Consider the following 16,654-nt stretch of genomic DNA (forward strand, 5'->3'; position numbering starts at 1 on the left):
TAGAACAACTGGAAACAGTTTTATGATAATGTCATGCTAACATCCTAAAAGGGAGAGAAGAAACAAGCGTCCTTCAGAACCTTAATAAATATCTTCAAAGAGTACTAACTAAGTTAAATAAGGAAAAGAGAGGACCCAGGTGTGGACTTGTTCTCTTTTGATAGTTTTAAGAGGAGAATAGAGAAGGGATAGTAAAATAAATATACCTTCACACAAAACAGAGGAAAAGGGAGATATATAAGAAGGATATACAAGCAAAGAAGAAAGAAGGGGGGAGTGGGCACTAAATGAATCCTCACTCTTGGATGAAGAGAACAAAGGACAATTGAACAAATACAGTCTGGTGTAAAAATGCATCAAACGCAATAGAAAAAAAGTGGGGATGGGAAGGGAGAGTTAAGATGAAGATAATACTTAAGAGGGAAGGGTCACAAGCAAAACACACAAAAAAATTTCCTCATCCTGAAAACTGGAGGCAGAGGAGTGACTAAAAGGAAAAAAAGCTAATTAGGGTCTAAAGGGACATCCATCAACTCAGAAACTGCTAGACAGACTGTTCTATATTGAAAGTAAAAGAATATTACTGTTCAATAAGAAATGACTAAATAGATGGTTTCAGAAAATTCTGTGTAGTACGAATGCAGGTGATGCCAACTGATGCAGAGTGGAGAAAGCAGAACCAGGAGAACAAGAAGCAAAGACAGGGGATAAGAAGGCAGCAGGAAAGAATAATTTAATCTGAAGAAAAAAGTAAGTCACAAATTAGACCTCCCCAAAAAAGATAATTTCCAAGAAAATCACCACAATGAGATAAAAGGTCAACTTTTCGAGATTCAGTTAAAGCAGTCATCATGGGAAATTTTCATCTTTAAACACGTTCATCCACAAGAGAGAAAGCACATGTGAATGAAGTAAGTATGTAGCTAACAAAATTAGAAGAGCAACAAAGAAGTCCAACTAAGCAGAAAAATAGAAACTCTGAAACTAAGAAACAAACTGAAACAAAAAACTATTAAACTGAAAAGTAGAAATGGATGATTTTTCTGAAAAAATCTAATAAAATAAAAAAACCATTAGCTAATACGATTTTTAAAAGAGGAAAACAAATAAATCAATATAAAAAATGAAAAAATAAAGAGGAAATAATTATTAGAATTTTGACCAATTGTCAACAAAAATAACTTCAATAAAACAAATAAATGTTTACAAAAAATATAAAATAGGGGCAGCCAGGTAGCACAGAGAGTAAATAAGAGCACCGGCTCCAGTGTTGAGAAGACCTGGAGATTGAATCCTGGGCTCAGACACTTAGCACCCACCCAGAAACAGCTGGCTGTGTAACCTTGAGCAAGTTACTTAACCCCAATTGCTTAGGGGAGGCCAGGTGGCTCGGCGAGTAAGAGCACCGGCTCCAGTGTCGGGATGACCTGGATCAAATCCAAGCTCAGATACTCAGCACCACACCCAGAAATAACTGGACATGTAACCTTGAGCAAGTTACTTTAAAAAATACATATATGTATATAATATCCACATTATTTGAACAAGAAATAGAGAATTTAAGTAATCCTAACTCAGAAAAAGAAACTGAACAAGCCATAAATGAACACTAAGACCTCTAGGTCTAATTGGACTTACTACAGAATTCTATTAAACATTCAAAGAACAAGTAACTCCAACTTTATATGATTTTTTTTTGTAATAATAAGGAAAGAAGAAATCCTACCAAATCTTTCTGTAAGATAAAACCTGTTCTGATCACAAAAACAAGGAGAGAAAGTAAACTATAAAACAGTATCTCTTAATAGCTACCAGTGCAAAAAATAAGGAATAAAATCTTAATGAAGAAGTAATAACAACATATTGAAAAGATTATACAATAACCAAGCTGGATTAATACCAGGAATTCAGTGTTGGTTCAATAAACTGGAAAACTATAATAATGTGAAATATTAAAACTAAGATAAGAGGAGAGAAGAAGGGGAGGAGAAAAAAAGGGAGGAGAGGAGGAAGGTTGAGGGGAAGAGAGCAGAGGAGAAGACAACAAAATATATAAAAATACAGAAGAGAGCAGAAGGAATTTCAAATGCAGATATGGACAAGCAGTACAATGCTGGTTTACCGTGTTAAATTTAAAATATTTTAAAAATCAGATTTATGTCATAGATTCACGGATTCATATACAATGCTCTCTTTCTAGCTTTCTTTGTATATGAAATGTTCATGTTTGCTTAATGATTTTCTAGTTTATAATTTAAAATTATAATAAAAATAATCTAGTTTATAATTTTAAAAAATCTTGGCTATATTTTCCTAGTACTCTAATACTGTCTCTTTTTGATGACAGGCAAGAATTACTGTTAGATCCCACATCAATTACATTTGCTTTTCATTTCAGTGTGTCAACAATCTGGAATACTCTATCCCCCTAGCAGTATTTTTGGAACAAAGAGACATATTTAGAAAGAATAAAACATTTCAAGAAACCCCACTTTGGATTATTTCTTCCCCACTCTCACCATGGTATCCAACAATCTCTCCCATGTCTCTTCTCCCCACCTACCACTGCCACACAGTACAGAGCCTCTATACTTCTCTCTCAGACTATTACAATAACTCCCTAATTAGTCTTTGCTCCACAACCCAGTTCATCCCACACACTGTTTATAGCCTAATCTTCATAAGGCTCAGCTCTAAGCATGTGTAGCAGCAAGCACCCCAAGTGTCCTCAGGGTTGCTGCCACCACAGGTTCTTGGATCTGCTTTGATAAAGGAAAGCAATATATCGTTTACCTTGTTCAGGGGAAAAAGGTCAGCACCCCGAACTTCAAAGTATACAGGCAGAATTATTAAGACAGAAACAGATCAAGTAGACAGCTTTCCAAACTGTCCAGCCATTACATCCATACCCAATCAATATCTGGGTTTCCACATCTGGGTTTCTCAAAGCCGGGGGACTCTCAACAACGGCCTCCCAAAATACAGATCAAATCACAGAACACTTCTCAAAGTGAGCCCCCAAAACAAAGCTACACATCAGGGTTTATATAGCCTTCTCCTGGCTCAGAGAATGTAACAACCTTATTGACCCACTGGCCAATCAAGAAGTATCTACTGAAAAACAAGCCTCCCTCCCCAGGCTCCAGGTGCACTTTAGCCTAGGGGCAGGGAAGATCTTTAAATTTACATTCCCATTACAGCATGTCACCTTTTCGTTTGACTCCCAACCGACACCAAAAGCTTTTAATGACTCCCTTTATCAAATAAAGTCCCTAGTCTGGTGGTCAGTCAGCAAGTCTCTATCAAGGACCCACCATGTGCCAGGCACTGTGCTAAGCAATGGAGATAAAAAGGAGGGCAAAAGAAAGCCTCTGCCCTTGAGGAGCATGGAACCGGCAAACAAGAAACGGGATAAAGTTACAAGGAAGACACCATCATCAAGCTTCTTCAAAGAAGAAAAGCCTTTGGTCGGGACTGGAAGGAAGCCAAGGAAGCCAGGAGGCCTACATGAGAAGGGACTGTCCATGAAAATGCCTGGAGTTGGGAGATGGGTATCTTGTACGTGAACAAGCTAGGGTAGGAGGCCAGCGCCACGGAACCGAGGAGTGCAAGGCCAAAGGAAGCAAGGTTGTAAGGTATAAGAAAGCTGGAAAGGCAGGAAGAAGCCAAGTTATGCGGGGTTTAAAAAGCAGAGCATTTGGTATTTGCTACCAAGCATTCCAGATGTTTTCTGAATTCTGACATTTTCAGTTCCAGAGAGGAATCTGGTTTCAACAGTCTTCTCAGAGAGAAATAAGTGAGCCTTATGAGCAATACTAGTAATGGCCTGAGCCCTCAGCTCATAACTGAAGTATTCATCTGTGGAGAAGTTCTCTGGGTTTTATTTCTACAAGATTATTTCTCCGCTGTCTAAACAGCACTCAAATCTTTCATTTTTTTCTTCCTTAAAAAAATTACATGGGGCAGCTAGGTGGCACAGTGAGTAAGAGCACCAGCCCCAGAGTCGGGAGGACCCAGGATCGGTTCCAACCTCAGATACTTAACACTCACACAAAAAAAACTGGCTATATAACCTTGAGCAAGTTACTTAACCCCAATTGCTTAAAAAAAAATTACAAAGAAGATGTCTAACTAAAGCTGAAAAAAATTAACTGAACTTCAAATTTCAGTGACCCCAATACCTATAGCTGCCAACACAAGATGCAGAAATGGATTTCTGTGATCAAATTCTGCTAAAAAACTTTACTCACAAATTAGAATAATTACTAATAAATTACTAGAGGCAGATATCCAACTTTGTTATTAGAATCTTACCAGATCTATATTATCTGACAATTCAGACTAGATAAATAAGATAAAATTAAATTTAGTAGGGTAAAAATGCTTTTCAGAATAAAAATTAGTTCTTATTAAGCAAAAACTATGCTAAATATCTAAAACTGCACATGTTGAGAATGCATGCATGCATGCACACACATACCACATAGTCAAAGAATGTCATCTGATGTGATTCTCACAACTACCCTGTGTTGGGCAATGCAGGGATTACCTGATTTGACCCACAAAGGAACATAAAGTGAATGGTCTAAGACTGGCTGGTTGATTGTTGTCCTTCATTCTCTAAGAGAACCAAAATGACATCATTGCAGTAGAGTCAAGTTTCAGTGTGTCTGACTGTGGCTCATCAAATCAATACAAGCTCAGAATGCTCTACCACAGATTGGGCACAAACAGTCCCTATGAACAGTTAGTCTAAGACTAAACAACTAGGAAAATAAAGAGGCTGAGTCTCAAACTCTTGCTTCTGACCTAAAGACAAGTATTCTTTCTATTACATTTAATCCTCGCTCTCCTCCTTCCACCCTCCACTCTTTTTTTTTTTTTTGCTTTTTGGAGGGCAATTGGGGTTAAGTGACTTGCCCAAGGTCACATGGCTAGTTTTTGTGTTAAGTGTCTGAGGCCATATTTGGCCATATTTGAACTCAGGTCCTCCTGACTCCAGGGATAGTTCTAGCTGCCCCACCCTCCAGTCTTATAAAGCACATTTAGAAAAAGTTCTTACCATTTTAAAGAACCAGCTCTCTATCACAGACTGAAAAGACATTGTATGTGCTGTACTTCCAAGTTTATCCTATTAAAGAACTCCAGATAATGGGAATGAAGAATGTCCTTCAATAGCCTAGTCCCATGTACTGAGAGAATTTACAGCTCTATTGCATCCCATGATTTCTACATAATGGTATACACAGGAAGCAGTATACTGTAGTAAAAAGAGTCCAGGACCTGGGTTGGAACCCTGGTGGATTCCTCTTACTATCCATGTGATTTTATACAAGTCACTTTTCGTCTGTGAGCCTCAATTTCCTCATCTACAAAATGAGGAAGTGCATGAGATGAATGCTAAACTCTCTTTAAACCCTAACATTCGCTGAATCTATAATCCTATAACATGTGGGCTAAAATCTATTGATTACCTATTGGGTTTTTTCTTTTCATTTTTTAAGGAAATCCTGTTATTTCAAAATGCAAGAGCCTGGAACAAATAGACTTTGATTTAACTGCATTTGGATTATTTAATATTTTTTACTAAAGAACAATAGCATATAGTTGACTGAGAAATCACAGAAGCTTGAAATTACATATTATTTTTAATATAATATTATCATTTTAGTAAGGCTTTAAAGCAATATGTTGGAACTTTGGAAACTAAAAAAGGTAAAGATAAAGAGGAAAGGAATATAGGCTTATGTTTATCAGTAGGATGAAATCTACTGGAAACCTTGTTAACGTCTATAAAATTCCACCACTTTATTAGGTTTCAATTAAAAAACAACAGAAACTAAGGAGGATAATATTAAAGTGCGGTCAAGTGGGGAAAGGCCCAGGACTGAGAATCAGGAGATCCATGTTCTAGTTCTGGCTTCATCAAAAACTAATTGCGTGACCTTAAGTAAGTCACTCTCCTTTCAATGACTTGATTATCTCATCTGTTAATTGAGAGCACTGGGCACTGGATGAGAGGATCCTCAGGGTCCTATTCATCCCTAATAGTCCATAGTTCCATAATACCTACTTTGGAATCATGAGTAAATCTGGATGGAAAGGTACAAAGAGTACAGGAAGTTCTTCAGACCCCTAAATCCTGGAGCCAGATTATGAATGTGTGTGTGTCATTAAACTGCACACGAGTCATACAACCTCTGCTTCACCTCTCTGTGCCTCAGTTCTCTGACCTATAAAATGAAATTTCTGTTGGCCACCTGATACTGCTGCAACCTTTTCCCACCATATCTCACTGGTCTTTTTTGAAAAGAAGATATGCCATCCCAGGACTCTCCTCTTTATTAAACATTAGATTTTAAAAAGAGATTAATGGGTATCATATAAAGACATTCATCCACAATAGTCCTGCTACAAAAACTCATTTTACCATGGAGGTCACCCTGGGTTCTAAAAGGTTATGCCAGTGGAATGCAATTTCTGACAAGTTCAACCACGGTGCAAAGGCTCTGAGTAGGGTCCTTGCAACAGATGAGGTCAGCCTGAGCAGGGTCAGCCTGGTTAACCATGAAAAGGTTCATCATCAAGAGGTTTGCTATTTGGCGATGATGAAAGCTTTGACCATGGCAACCCATGAAACAAAGTACAAAATGACCCTTAGCCTTGTGTAGTCTCCTCCCAAGCCTGCAATGACAGTAACAGAAAAATGGAAAAGAAGACAGTACAGTGGGTGCTAATAGTTACAAAGGATTTTTAGGCTATCTTTAAAGAGGAATTTAACTAGCGGTATTGTAAACATGAGACCCTTTGTCCAACATAACTAGACATACAACTAAATAAACTGAATGATATCAATAGTGACACTTTCTTTATAAATGAAACCAAAAGATATAAGTTGCAGCTAAATGGAAAGATGACTCACATTTTTCATATAGTTGTGGATAGTTTCATTTCTTTTAAAAATTATTCATAAGACCTTTGACCAATCATCTATTTATGAATAGCTCTTGCTATTTGCTGCAAAGAATTTTCCCCTATTAACTGCTACTCTTTTGATTCTAGCTGCATTGTTTGTACAAAAGCTTTTCAATTCTGTGCATTCAAAAAAGACCATTTTCTCTTCTATGACTTCAATCCTTCTACTAGTTAAAAATCGTGCCTCTAGTGATAGCTATTAATGCTACTACTTTCCATTCTCCTCTACTTCATGTGACTTTTTTATATTCTGTCATGAATCTATCTGGAGGCAATTGTAACACATGACATAAAATAAATATCTTTTCATATATCAATGTTATATTTAAATATACATAATTGTTGGATATTCTTTTTGCTCTCTTCTCCACCATGAAGTCGAAAAAATGATTACTGTTCATCTTTTAATAATATTTGTTTCCTTCTTACAAATACTACTGAATTGATATACATGGCACACACCCTTCATTAAAGATTTCCTCCCCCTTCCCCTTAAAACTTTTTATTTTTTATTTTGCTTTTTGGAGGGCAATTGGTGTTAAGTGACTTGCCCAAAGTCACACAGGTAGTGTGGCAAGTGTCTGAGGCCGGATTTGAACTCAGGTCCTCCTGACTACAGGGCCAGTGCTCTATTCACTGCGCGACCTAGCCGCTGTTTCCCCCCTCCTCTCCCACACCTTAAAACTTTACTACAGAATACAAATGACCATAGGCTCTTAGAAGAACATAAAATTGAGCAGGTTCCACCAAGCTAAAATAGCTTTATATCGGGGTCTGGATAAGTACAGTAAGCCTGTCTTCCAAAGACCAGACTACCTAAATTTGGAGAGGCTCGTCACTAAAGGAACAACCTTGAGAGAATGATTTACAGCAGAAGTTTTTAACTTCGGGGTCACAAAACACCAAGAGGCCACTAGATAGATTTCAGTGGGTCTATGAACTTGATGAAATGACAACTTTATTTCAATATAATTGGTTTTCTTTGTAATTCTATGTCTCTTATTGTATGCATTTTAAAACCATTATTCTCAAACAGGGTCCATAGGCCTCACCAGACTGCCAAAGCAGCTGAAGCAGAAAATGATATAAACTTCATCACCATGCTGCTAATTCCACCTTGGATGCTCACTACCTTCCCCTCTGAATGGAGGGCTAGAAGGATGGAGCCCTAAACTCCTCCAAAAGCTTTCCTTTATAGAAGGCAGAATCTGGACATTCCAATTTACTCTCCACTTTTCATCTGCAGCTAGGTTAGAGTTCAAATGTTGGGTCCCCTGTGGTGTCCTTCCACACCTCCCCCTATACAGCTTTCTTTTGGTCTTATCTTTCCCCATTATACTGTTAGCTCCTTGAAGGTAGGAACTATCTTTTTTTTTTTCTTATTTGTCTCCTTACCACAGTGCCGGGCACTTAGCAGAAGCTTAATAAATGTTTAATGAATAGAAAAAAAAAAACCTTCCAGTTTAGCAGGATTATAATCTATACTGGTAGAAGAAGAATTTATATCAACGAAATCATGGATCTTTGATGTATGTGACATATACACTGAAATACATACAAACATATGTAAATAAGTATACGTGTGTGTACATTATATACATATATATGTATAGTTTAAACATATACATACAAATCACTCTTTCCAAATAGGAAATAAAGCGAGCCAAATCAATAAAGTGTTCTTTTTTTCTTTTTTTTTTTTTTTCTTTTTGGAGGGCAATTGGGGTTAAGTAACTTGCCCATGGTCACACAGCTAGGTTCTTTTGTGTGTGTGTGTTAAGTGTCTGAAGCCAGATCCGAACTCAGGTCCTCCTGACTCCGGGGTCGGCACTCTACTCACTGTGCCACCTAGCCGCCCCAATAAAGTGTTCTTGATGAAAAATAATACCACACTTGCTACAATGCATTAAACTACAGAATCCAACAATAAAGTAATGTCATAAAGATATGCTCTAGTGAAAAGAGAAGTGGATTTGGAGTCAAATGACCTGAGTTTAAATCCCGGCTCTGCTGTTAACTTCTATAACATGATGCAAGACATTTAACTTTTCTGGGCCCCACTATCGACATCTATAAAAATGAACTGGATGGCCTCTGGGGTCCCTTCTCACTCAAGATTCTATAACTGTCTGATTAGGTAAACTTTTAGATCCTTTTCAATTCTAAATCTATGAATCTATGAATTATCAAAAGTTGATGCTGGTTTGCAACTCTCAGTTATATTTTCCAAAGGCTACAAGGAACAGGCCATCAATTCTCAATCCCAGCCTTTCATTTAAAAATAAAGTGAATGGCAGTAAGAAAGAGACTATAAAAATTGTTACTCTGAGAAAACCTCCAGGCCTACAAAGAATCATGACATATTGCCTCATTGTCCCCAAGAAAGACAAACGCTTAAAAAGCCTGTTCCATTCATCACACTGACACCTAATTCTATCTTCTTGGCAAATGAGAAAATGACTTGGTAAGGTGTATCAATCAAGGAAAAACATGCAAAGTTATTTTTTTTAAAGAGAAAGAGCATGTATTTTGGTCCAATTACATTAGATGTAGTCAGTGGTCTGTCAAGGGTAAATAATGAATGTTCACTATAAAGATATGTGCTTTTGATTTTTTCCAGTTCAATCTTATTTTCTTTCACTTAACAGGAATCTATTTTCTCTCCCACACAATTCTCCACTCCCTCCCTTTGAAAAAAAAAATTCATGTAAAAGAACTGCATAGTCAAGCAAAAAAAAAAATCTTGTACTGGTCCATGTCCATAAAATATCTGTCTCAATTTTCACCAGAAGTCTCTCACCTTTCTGTCAAGAGGTAGGTAACATGTTTCATGATTATTCCCCTTAGTTGGTCATTGTGGTGATCAGTATTGTGAAATATTTCAAAGTTGTCTGCATTTATAATGTTGCTGTTGTTTAAACTGTTCTTCTGGTTTTCATTTCATTCTGCATCAGTACATACAAGGCTTCCCAGAAGTCTCTGAAAAGTGGTTAGGGTTCCAACCACTTTCAGGGGTTGGGAACCAAGATGGCAGAGTAGGGGCAACCACCTAACTGGACTTTCCCAACATTCCTCTACAAACACCTTTAAAATAACGATTCAAGTCAAATTTTAGAAAGCAGAGACAAAAAAAAAAGGTCATAGTGAGAAGTTTTCCCAGCCTAAGAAAATTTAAGAGGTCCACAAGAGAAATCTATAACATTGGAGTGGAAGCTTGTCTAGAACCCACACACACTGCAGCAACAACAGCAACTGCAGCAGCAGCTTCAGAAACTCTCAACCCAGAGATGGGGATCAAACAACTAGTTAAAAGAGATTACAAGGGACCCTTTCCTGGCAATGGGCACAGCTGGTGCTTCTTGTCAAATCTACTGCTCATACACAGCTCTAGAGTGGAGGGGACAAGCTGGTGGTTTGGTCACAAGGAAGCAGGGGCCCTGGTTGCAGTTCTAAAGCAAAGAGGAGCATTAAGAATTTGTGGTTGCAGGGGACCAGGGGCACTTCCTGGATAAAGACCAGAGCACAGTGATCACACCTCTCCCAGGATCACACCACCTTGGAAGCAGCAAAATCTTTCAGACCTCTAAAATTCGCTCTGAAAATAGCCAAACAAAAAAAATGTAAAGCTTGGAACAGTGTCTCCTCACCCTCCAGGGTAAGCAGGGTCCAACTTGTACATAAAGTTCAAAGTGAAGAAAACAGGCTGGAAAAATGAGCAAACAAAAAAGAAAGAATTTGACCATAAAAGCTACTATGGTGGCAGAGAAGACCAAGACATAACTCAGAAGAAAACAACAATGTGAAAATATCTACCCAAAAAAGCCTCAAAGAAAAATGCTAATTGGACCCAAACCTAGCAAGAATTCTGGAAGAGTTAAAGCATTAAGACTGGTAGAGGAAAAATTGAGAAAATAAAATGAGAGTGATGCAAGAAAATTATGAAAAGAGAATTAGCAACTTTGTAAAGGAGACACAAAATATACTAAAGAAAATAACACCTTAAAAAACACAATGGTCAAATGATACAAAAAGAAGCATAAAAATCCACTGAAGAACTCTTTAAAAAGCAAAATAGGTCAAATGGAAAAAAAAGTACAAAAGATCACTAAAAGAAATAATTCATCAAAAATTAGAACTAGAATAAGAATTGGGCAAGAGGAAACTAATGACTCCATGAGACATCAAGAAACAAGAAAACAAAGTCAAAAGAAGTAAAATACAGAAGAAAACTGTGAAATACCTCATTGTAAAAACAACTGAGCTGGAAAAGAGATCAAGGAGAGATAATTTAAGAATTATTGGACTACCTGAAAGCCAGGATCAAAGAAAGAGTCTAGACATTATATTTCAAGAAAATCTTATTAAGGAAAACTGTCCCTATATCTTAGATCCAGAGGATAAAGAAGATTCCACATGTATAACTGGCATCATGTTTTTGCTTGACTCTCAGACGGTAGGGGAGGAGGTAGGCGGGAACGAGATTATCTGGAACTCAAAATTTAAAAAGAAAAGAATGCTGAAAATAAATAAATAACAAATTAAAATGTTAAAGAAAAAAAAACTGACCCTTCCATCATTTCTTACAGCATAGCAGTCTTCTGTTAGATTTATATGCAATTATTTGTTCAGCCATTCCCCCACTGGTGAGCATTCCCTTAGTTTCCAGCTTTTCACCACTACTATAAAATACAGAATTACAATAAATATATTTGTACATATTAGTCCTTTTCTCTTTCTTTTTTTTTTTGGTGTCTTTAGAGTACACACCCAGTAGTGGTGTAACTGGTCTACACAGTTTAACAGCTTTTTAGGCATAGTTACAAAATGCTCTCCAGAACAGCTGGATCAATTCACAGCTCCATCAACAACACATAAAGTACAGGAACATGTAGTCTCATTCGGGGAAAATTTGTAGCATGCATATAATATTTTCAGTCAACTATTTTAAGCTTTTCAACATTTAAATATCTATAGTAGTGGGTTTTTCAAATCTTAAAATATTAGAGATGAAAAAGACCTTAAGAGGCTTCAAATTCATTCCCTTCTTTCCAGGTATTACTACAGCTATTCTCACTCCTGAGAATCAACTGCTTATTTTAAAAATTTCCTTGAAGAGGAATCCTTATTCCTCAACTTCCCTTGAGAAAGTTCATACAATCCTGATATGAAAATCTTAATTCTATATTCCAAAGCCTATAATTATCCTCATTCAGTCCTACTTCTAGGTAGAAGGATGTACCAGAGATTCACTTTCAAACCCGAGACCTATAATCTGAAAGACAGAATAGCTATAGCTATTATTTCCATATTTGTTCTCTGCTAAGCAGGGTCAACATATCATTAATGATACCTGCAGCTGCTGTACAGGTGTAAGACCAATAAAACCAGCACACAGGAGAGCTGCTAGCACAGGTTCTTTGATCTGCTTTCCCAAAGGAAAGACAGCTTTAAAGAAGTTAACAATCTTACTTTAATTAAACAATGCAAACAGATAAGTAGAAAGAAGTAAGTATCCAAAAAGGAATCCAATAGACAGGGCTCCAACTGTCCAAACAGAGTAATAGATACATAATCACCAGACCGGGGAGCACCAACATCTGTGTTCACAAAGCCAGGGGGCCCCTTAACAATAGCTACCCAGAGTATCATCAAGCTAAATCACAAAGGCCTCAGGCTAACATTCTTCCTATGAGTGAGCCCCAAAGCAAAATCTCACCTCAGAATATATATACACGTTCAATTAACAGGCTCAGAAACTGAAGGCATCACAACACACATGACTCAGTGCCTAATTGGCTCAGTACCTAAAGGTGTGAAAGCCTTCCTGCAAGCAAGTCTGCCAGAACCAAGCAAGGTTGCCCCTCAGCAAACTTCTCCCCCAAGACAATATAAATCTCCCTGAAGACAGGCTCTACATGACTTAGGATGTGTCAAAGATGTGAACTGGCCGGAGCTCAAAGCAGCAAGACATCTGTGATTGAAATACCTATGTACCTTTAGACCTGAGAACACAGCCCCTGCTCCAAGGAAAAAAGGGTGCACATGTGGTTACATAGGCCTATTAACAGATGGGGAAGATCTTATATTCCATTAATCCTACAATCAAAAAAGCAGTATCAACTGGAGGTGGTTAGTAACAAAGGAATTTTTAAAACCAGAAATTATCCTTGAGATGATCTAGCCAAGGTTCGTTTTACAAATGAGTCAACTGAGGCACAAAAAGACTGACTTGCACAATCTTACAAGTTAGTGACCAGGATTCAAATGCAAGTCCTCTGATGATAAATTCAAAGGCATTTCTACTTTACAAAATGCCATCTGGGAGGGGGATCTCCTCACTGCCAGAAAGAGTGTCTGATTTTATAAGACCACCAAAGAACTTTATCCAGCATCAGTCTTAAACATAGATATCTGATCTTAATGTTTTCTAGATAGTCTTTTGTCTCTGAAATTAAACAAATATTTACTAAGTCACTATCTATACTCAAAATGCTGAACTAAGAAGTGTGGGAAGTACAAGATAAGTATAATATACAATCTCTATTCAATGTAGGCAAGGACAGAGAGCATACAAACATAAAATGGAATAATATGCAACAATATCCAACAAATTTATCGTGAGCCTACTGTGTGCTGAGCACTCTGCTAGGTGCTGGTATGATTGCTTTTTTTTTCTTTAATTCTACAATGATTTCTTCAGGTTTGAGAGAAATGAGAAATCAAGGGTTTAATTTACAGTCAGGAAGACTAGTAGACCATGTCTGACCCAAACCTTCAATGAACTATTTATTCTCAGAAGATAAGTTTCCCATTACACATCAAGAAATACAAATATTTAAACAGCAACCTAGTCTTCTGTTGCTTTCCAACCTGCTACCATATGCCTTGCCTTTTCAAGCTCACTGTTTAACATTAAAATAACAGCCTTGTAAACTCCTCAAATATCTCCACTGCTGTTCTTTAGGTCTGCCACTTGAAAAGCCTTGTCAGCTGCTGTCACTTAAGAGTCGTCACCAATTTTCAGGATAATATTAGGAGTTATTGTTTACTGCTTATTTTATAGCATGGCTTTCCACTAGGCCGTCAATACTGTAAGGTAACACTGTAGTTAAGAAAGTAAAATTAAAAGCGAATGAAGGGCAGGGGAGGAACAGCTTTATGAATATTTATGAGAGAACTTGGATACAGCAGGTGGTAATTTATTGATGGGAAAAGAACAGAGTATTTAAAACGAAAAGAAATTGAAAGAGAAAGAAAGGATGCTGAAGGTTCTCAGAGCCTAAATTGCTTTGGACAAAAATCTAGAAATAAACTCAGTGAGGTAAGGAATAGATTCTAAGACCAGCAAGACATGAAAGGCACAATAATAGCTTGTCATCTCACTCTACATAAAAATCTGAGCTAGTGCTATATCCCAAATCAGAATTTTCCCAATTTATTATCTAGCATCCAGTAGTCAAGGATGCCTTTTTCCTCCTTGAAGAACAAAAAAAAAAACCCAACTAACTTGTAATGGAAATTTAGGAACCTGTTTTCTGAATTGTCCTGATTAAAAATAATGGGAAGTGGGGCGGCCAGGTAGCACAGCGAGTAAGAGCACCAGCTCCAGTGTTGAGAAGACCTGGAGATCGAATCCCGGGCTCAGACACTTAGCACCCACCCAGAAACACCTGGCCGTGTAACCTTGAGCAAGTTACTTAACCTCGATTGCTTAAAAAAAATAAAAATAATGGGAAGTGATAATGCAAAGGAATACTACACAAGATGACCCTTTTAAATCTTTGAAGACATACTCAATTCTGAAGAGAAGCTAAGATTGCCACCTCTCACCTTCCCTCTCCCGCTCCCCAAAACTAGAAGCCTTTACTGGTTAGTGATAATGAAACGGGGCCAGTGGGAATCTCTACATCCTTGTGCTAGTTCTAAATAGCATGTTAGCGCTTACTGATCATTAACTCCATTCTGGTAAGTAAAGCATTAATAGAGAGTGAAAAATGTACAAAAGGCCCAGAAAAATGAAGTTACTTCTTAACAGTTTCTGACTTATACATGTAAAGTCACTCCCTGAGAGGAACTATACAAATGATTGGTTAGGTACCCAGTTTACCTTCAGAGTAAAGGGAATTCATAAATTTGGTTCTTTTTTTGATGAAAATTTTCTTTATAAACTTTACAAATATTAATTCATTCATTTTAAGTAACTCCATTTCCCAGAGAACAAGCCTGAGTTACCAAGACAGGAAGTGGCTTAATCAAGGTTATCCAGTATTTTAAAAGAAGAACTGGTAGTAATATTAGATTTTCTTCTCCATCCAAAGTTCCTTGCTCATTTCTACAGTATATCTATAAGCATGCAGACAATATATTACATACAGTATTTAACAGAGTCATGATGTTTTCATTTGAATTTATGCTCTGTTACTACTCTCTAAAAAGAATTAGGTTATGATGCATGACATCCAATCTGTATAGTGGCCATGAGCTCTGCAAAGAAATCACCAACACCAGATACTAGCTTCAGTTGGCCCAAACCAGAGAAGATCTCAGCTGGACAAAATGAAGGCCTTTTTCTGAGTTAATGAAGAGAAAATTAGACTACTTACATAAAGTTTTCTGGATATTCACTCAGGGCCATGTCAATGATGTTCAGAGCATCGTGGTAATGTTTCTGAGCTGATAATAACAGTGCAAGGAGATGCAAAGAATTGGCATCATCCCCTTGGAGTTGAAGAGCTTGGCGAACATAGCCCAGTGCTTCTGGTATCTGATTGAAAATAAAACCAAAAAAGATTTTTAAACAATGAAGAATATATGCACACTGACTTTAAGATGAAACATTTCTACATGGGATCCCAGATGAATATTCAGGCTTAATATGCTCTATATTCAGATTCTGGGGAGAAAAAAAAGTATATAGTTATTTAGCCCCAGGATATCAACTACAAATCATAATGCAACCTGAGTGTTTTCAAGCAAGCATCAAAATCTTCAAAACAATAGAATAACCAATGAAGTCAAGTGAAAGACTTAGTTTTTGTGTATAACTGCCAATATCAGAACTTAAATTTCTCCCTGGATAAACACTATTTTTCTTTGTCATATACTTCAAACTTCTTATGAGTACATATAAGCAGATATGCCAAACTGGGGAACAGAACAAATAACCTGAAGTTTTTAGTGGAATTAAATTCCTTCAGCTAAACTATTTCTATTTCTCAAAGTCCTGCTGAAATAAAAGAATTTCTTAAAATAATAGGATAGGGACTCATCCTGAGATTTCATTAATATAGGAAAATCATAGATGAAGAATCTTCCTCAATAGAAGGTCAACCTTTCTCAATTGCCTGGAGGACCAAGAGATTAAGTGCCTTGCCCATGGTCACACAATTGCTATAGTCAGAGCCAGATCTTCCTGGCTAGGAGACCAGTATCCACCACGACACAATGCCTCTGAACATAAAACCTATATAAACTAAAACCAACTATGATAAAATCTTCCCAATCAGTAAAATGAACATTCTTTTCAACTGGGGAATATTTCTTCCTCTGTCTAAGGTGTGTATTAATTGTAACAAATGGTGGGATTCATGGCATCTGAGGGACAGAAGAAACCTCAGAAATTGTCTAGACCAAACCACTTCATTTTACAGTGAAGAAACTGAGGCACAGAGTAAATTCA

General features: G+C 37.2%; 1 protein-coding gene across 6 annotated transcripts in view; it reads right to left on the bottom strand.

Annotated features, from left to right (window-relative positions):
* Nucleotides 1-16,654, bottom strand: part of TTC7B (tetratricopeptide repeat domain 7B) — a 343,031-nt gene that overhangs the window by 124,605 nt on the left and 201,772 nt on the right. For all 6 annotated transcript variants that reach the window (XM_069085991.1, XM_069085993.1, XM_069085990.1 and 3 more), the window contains one exon: nt 15,579-15,739. In XM_069085991.1, the coding sequence (XP_068942092.1) occupies nt 15,579-15,739 (161 nt within the window). The remainder of the gene's footprint in view (nt 1-15,578; nt 15,740-16,654) is intronic.

Source organism: Petaurus breviceps, unplaced genomic scaffold (genome assembly GCF_028583685.1).
Source record: "Petaurus breviceps papuanus isolate PSGF00001 unplaced genomic scaffold, PetGlider_PUasm1.0 177, whole genome shotgun sequence".
Taxonomy (NCBI): Eukaryota; Metazoa; Chordata; class Mammalia; order Diprotodontia; family Petauridae; genus Petaurus; species Petaurus breviceps.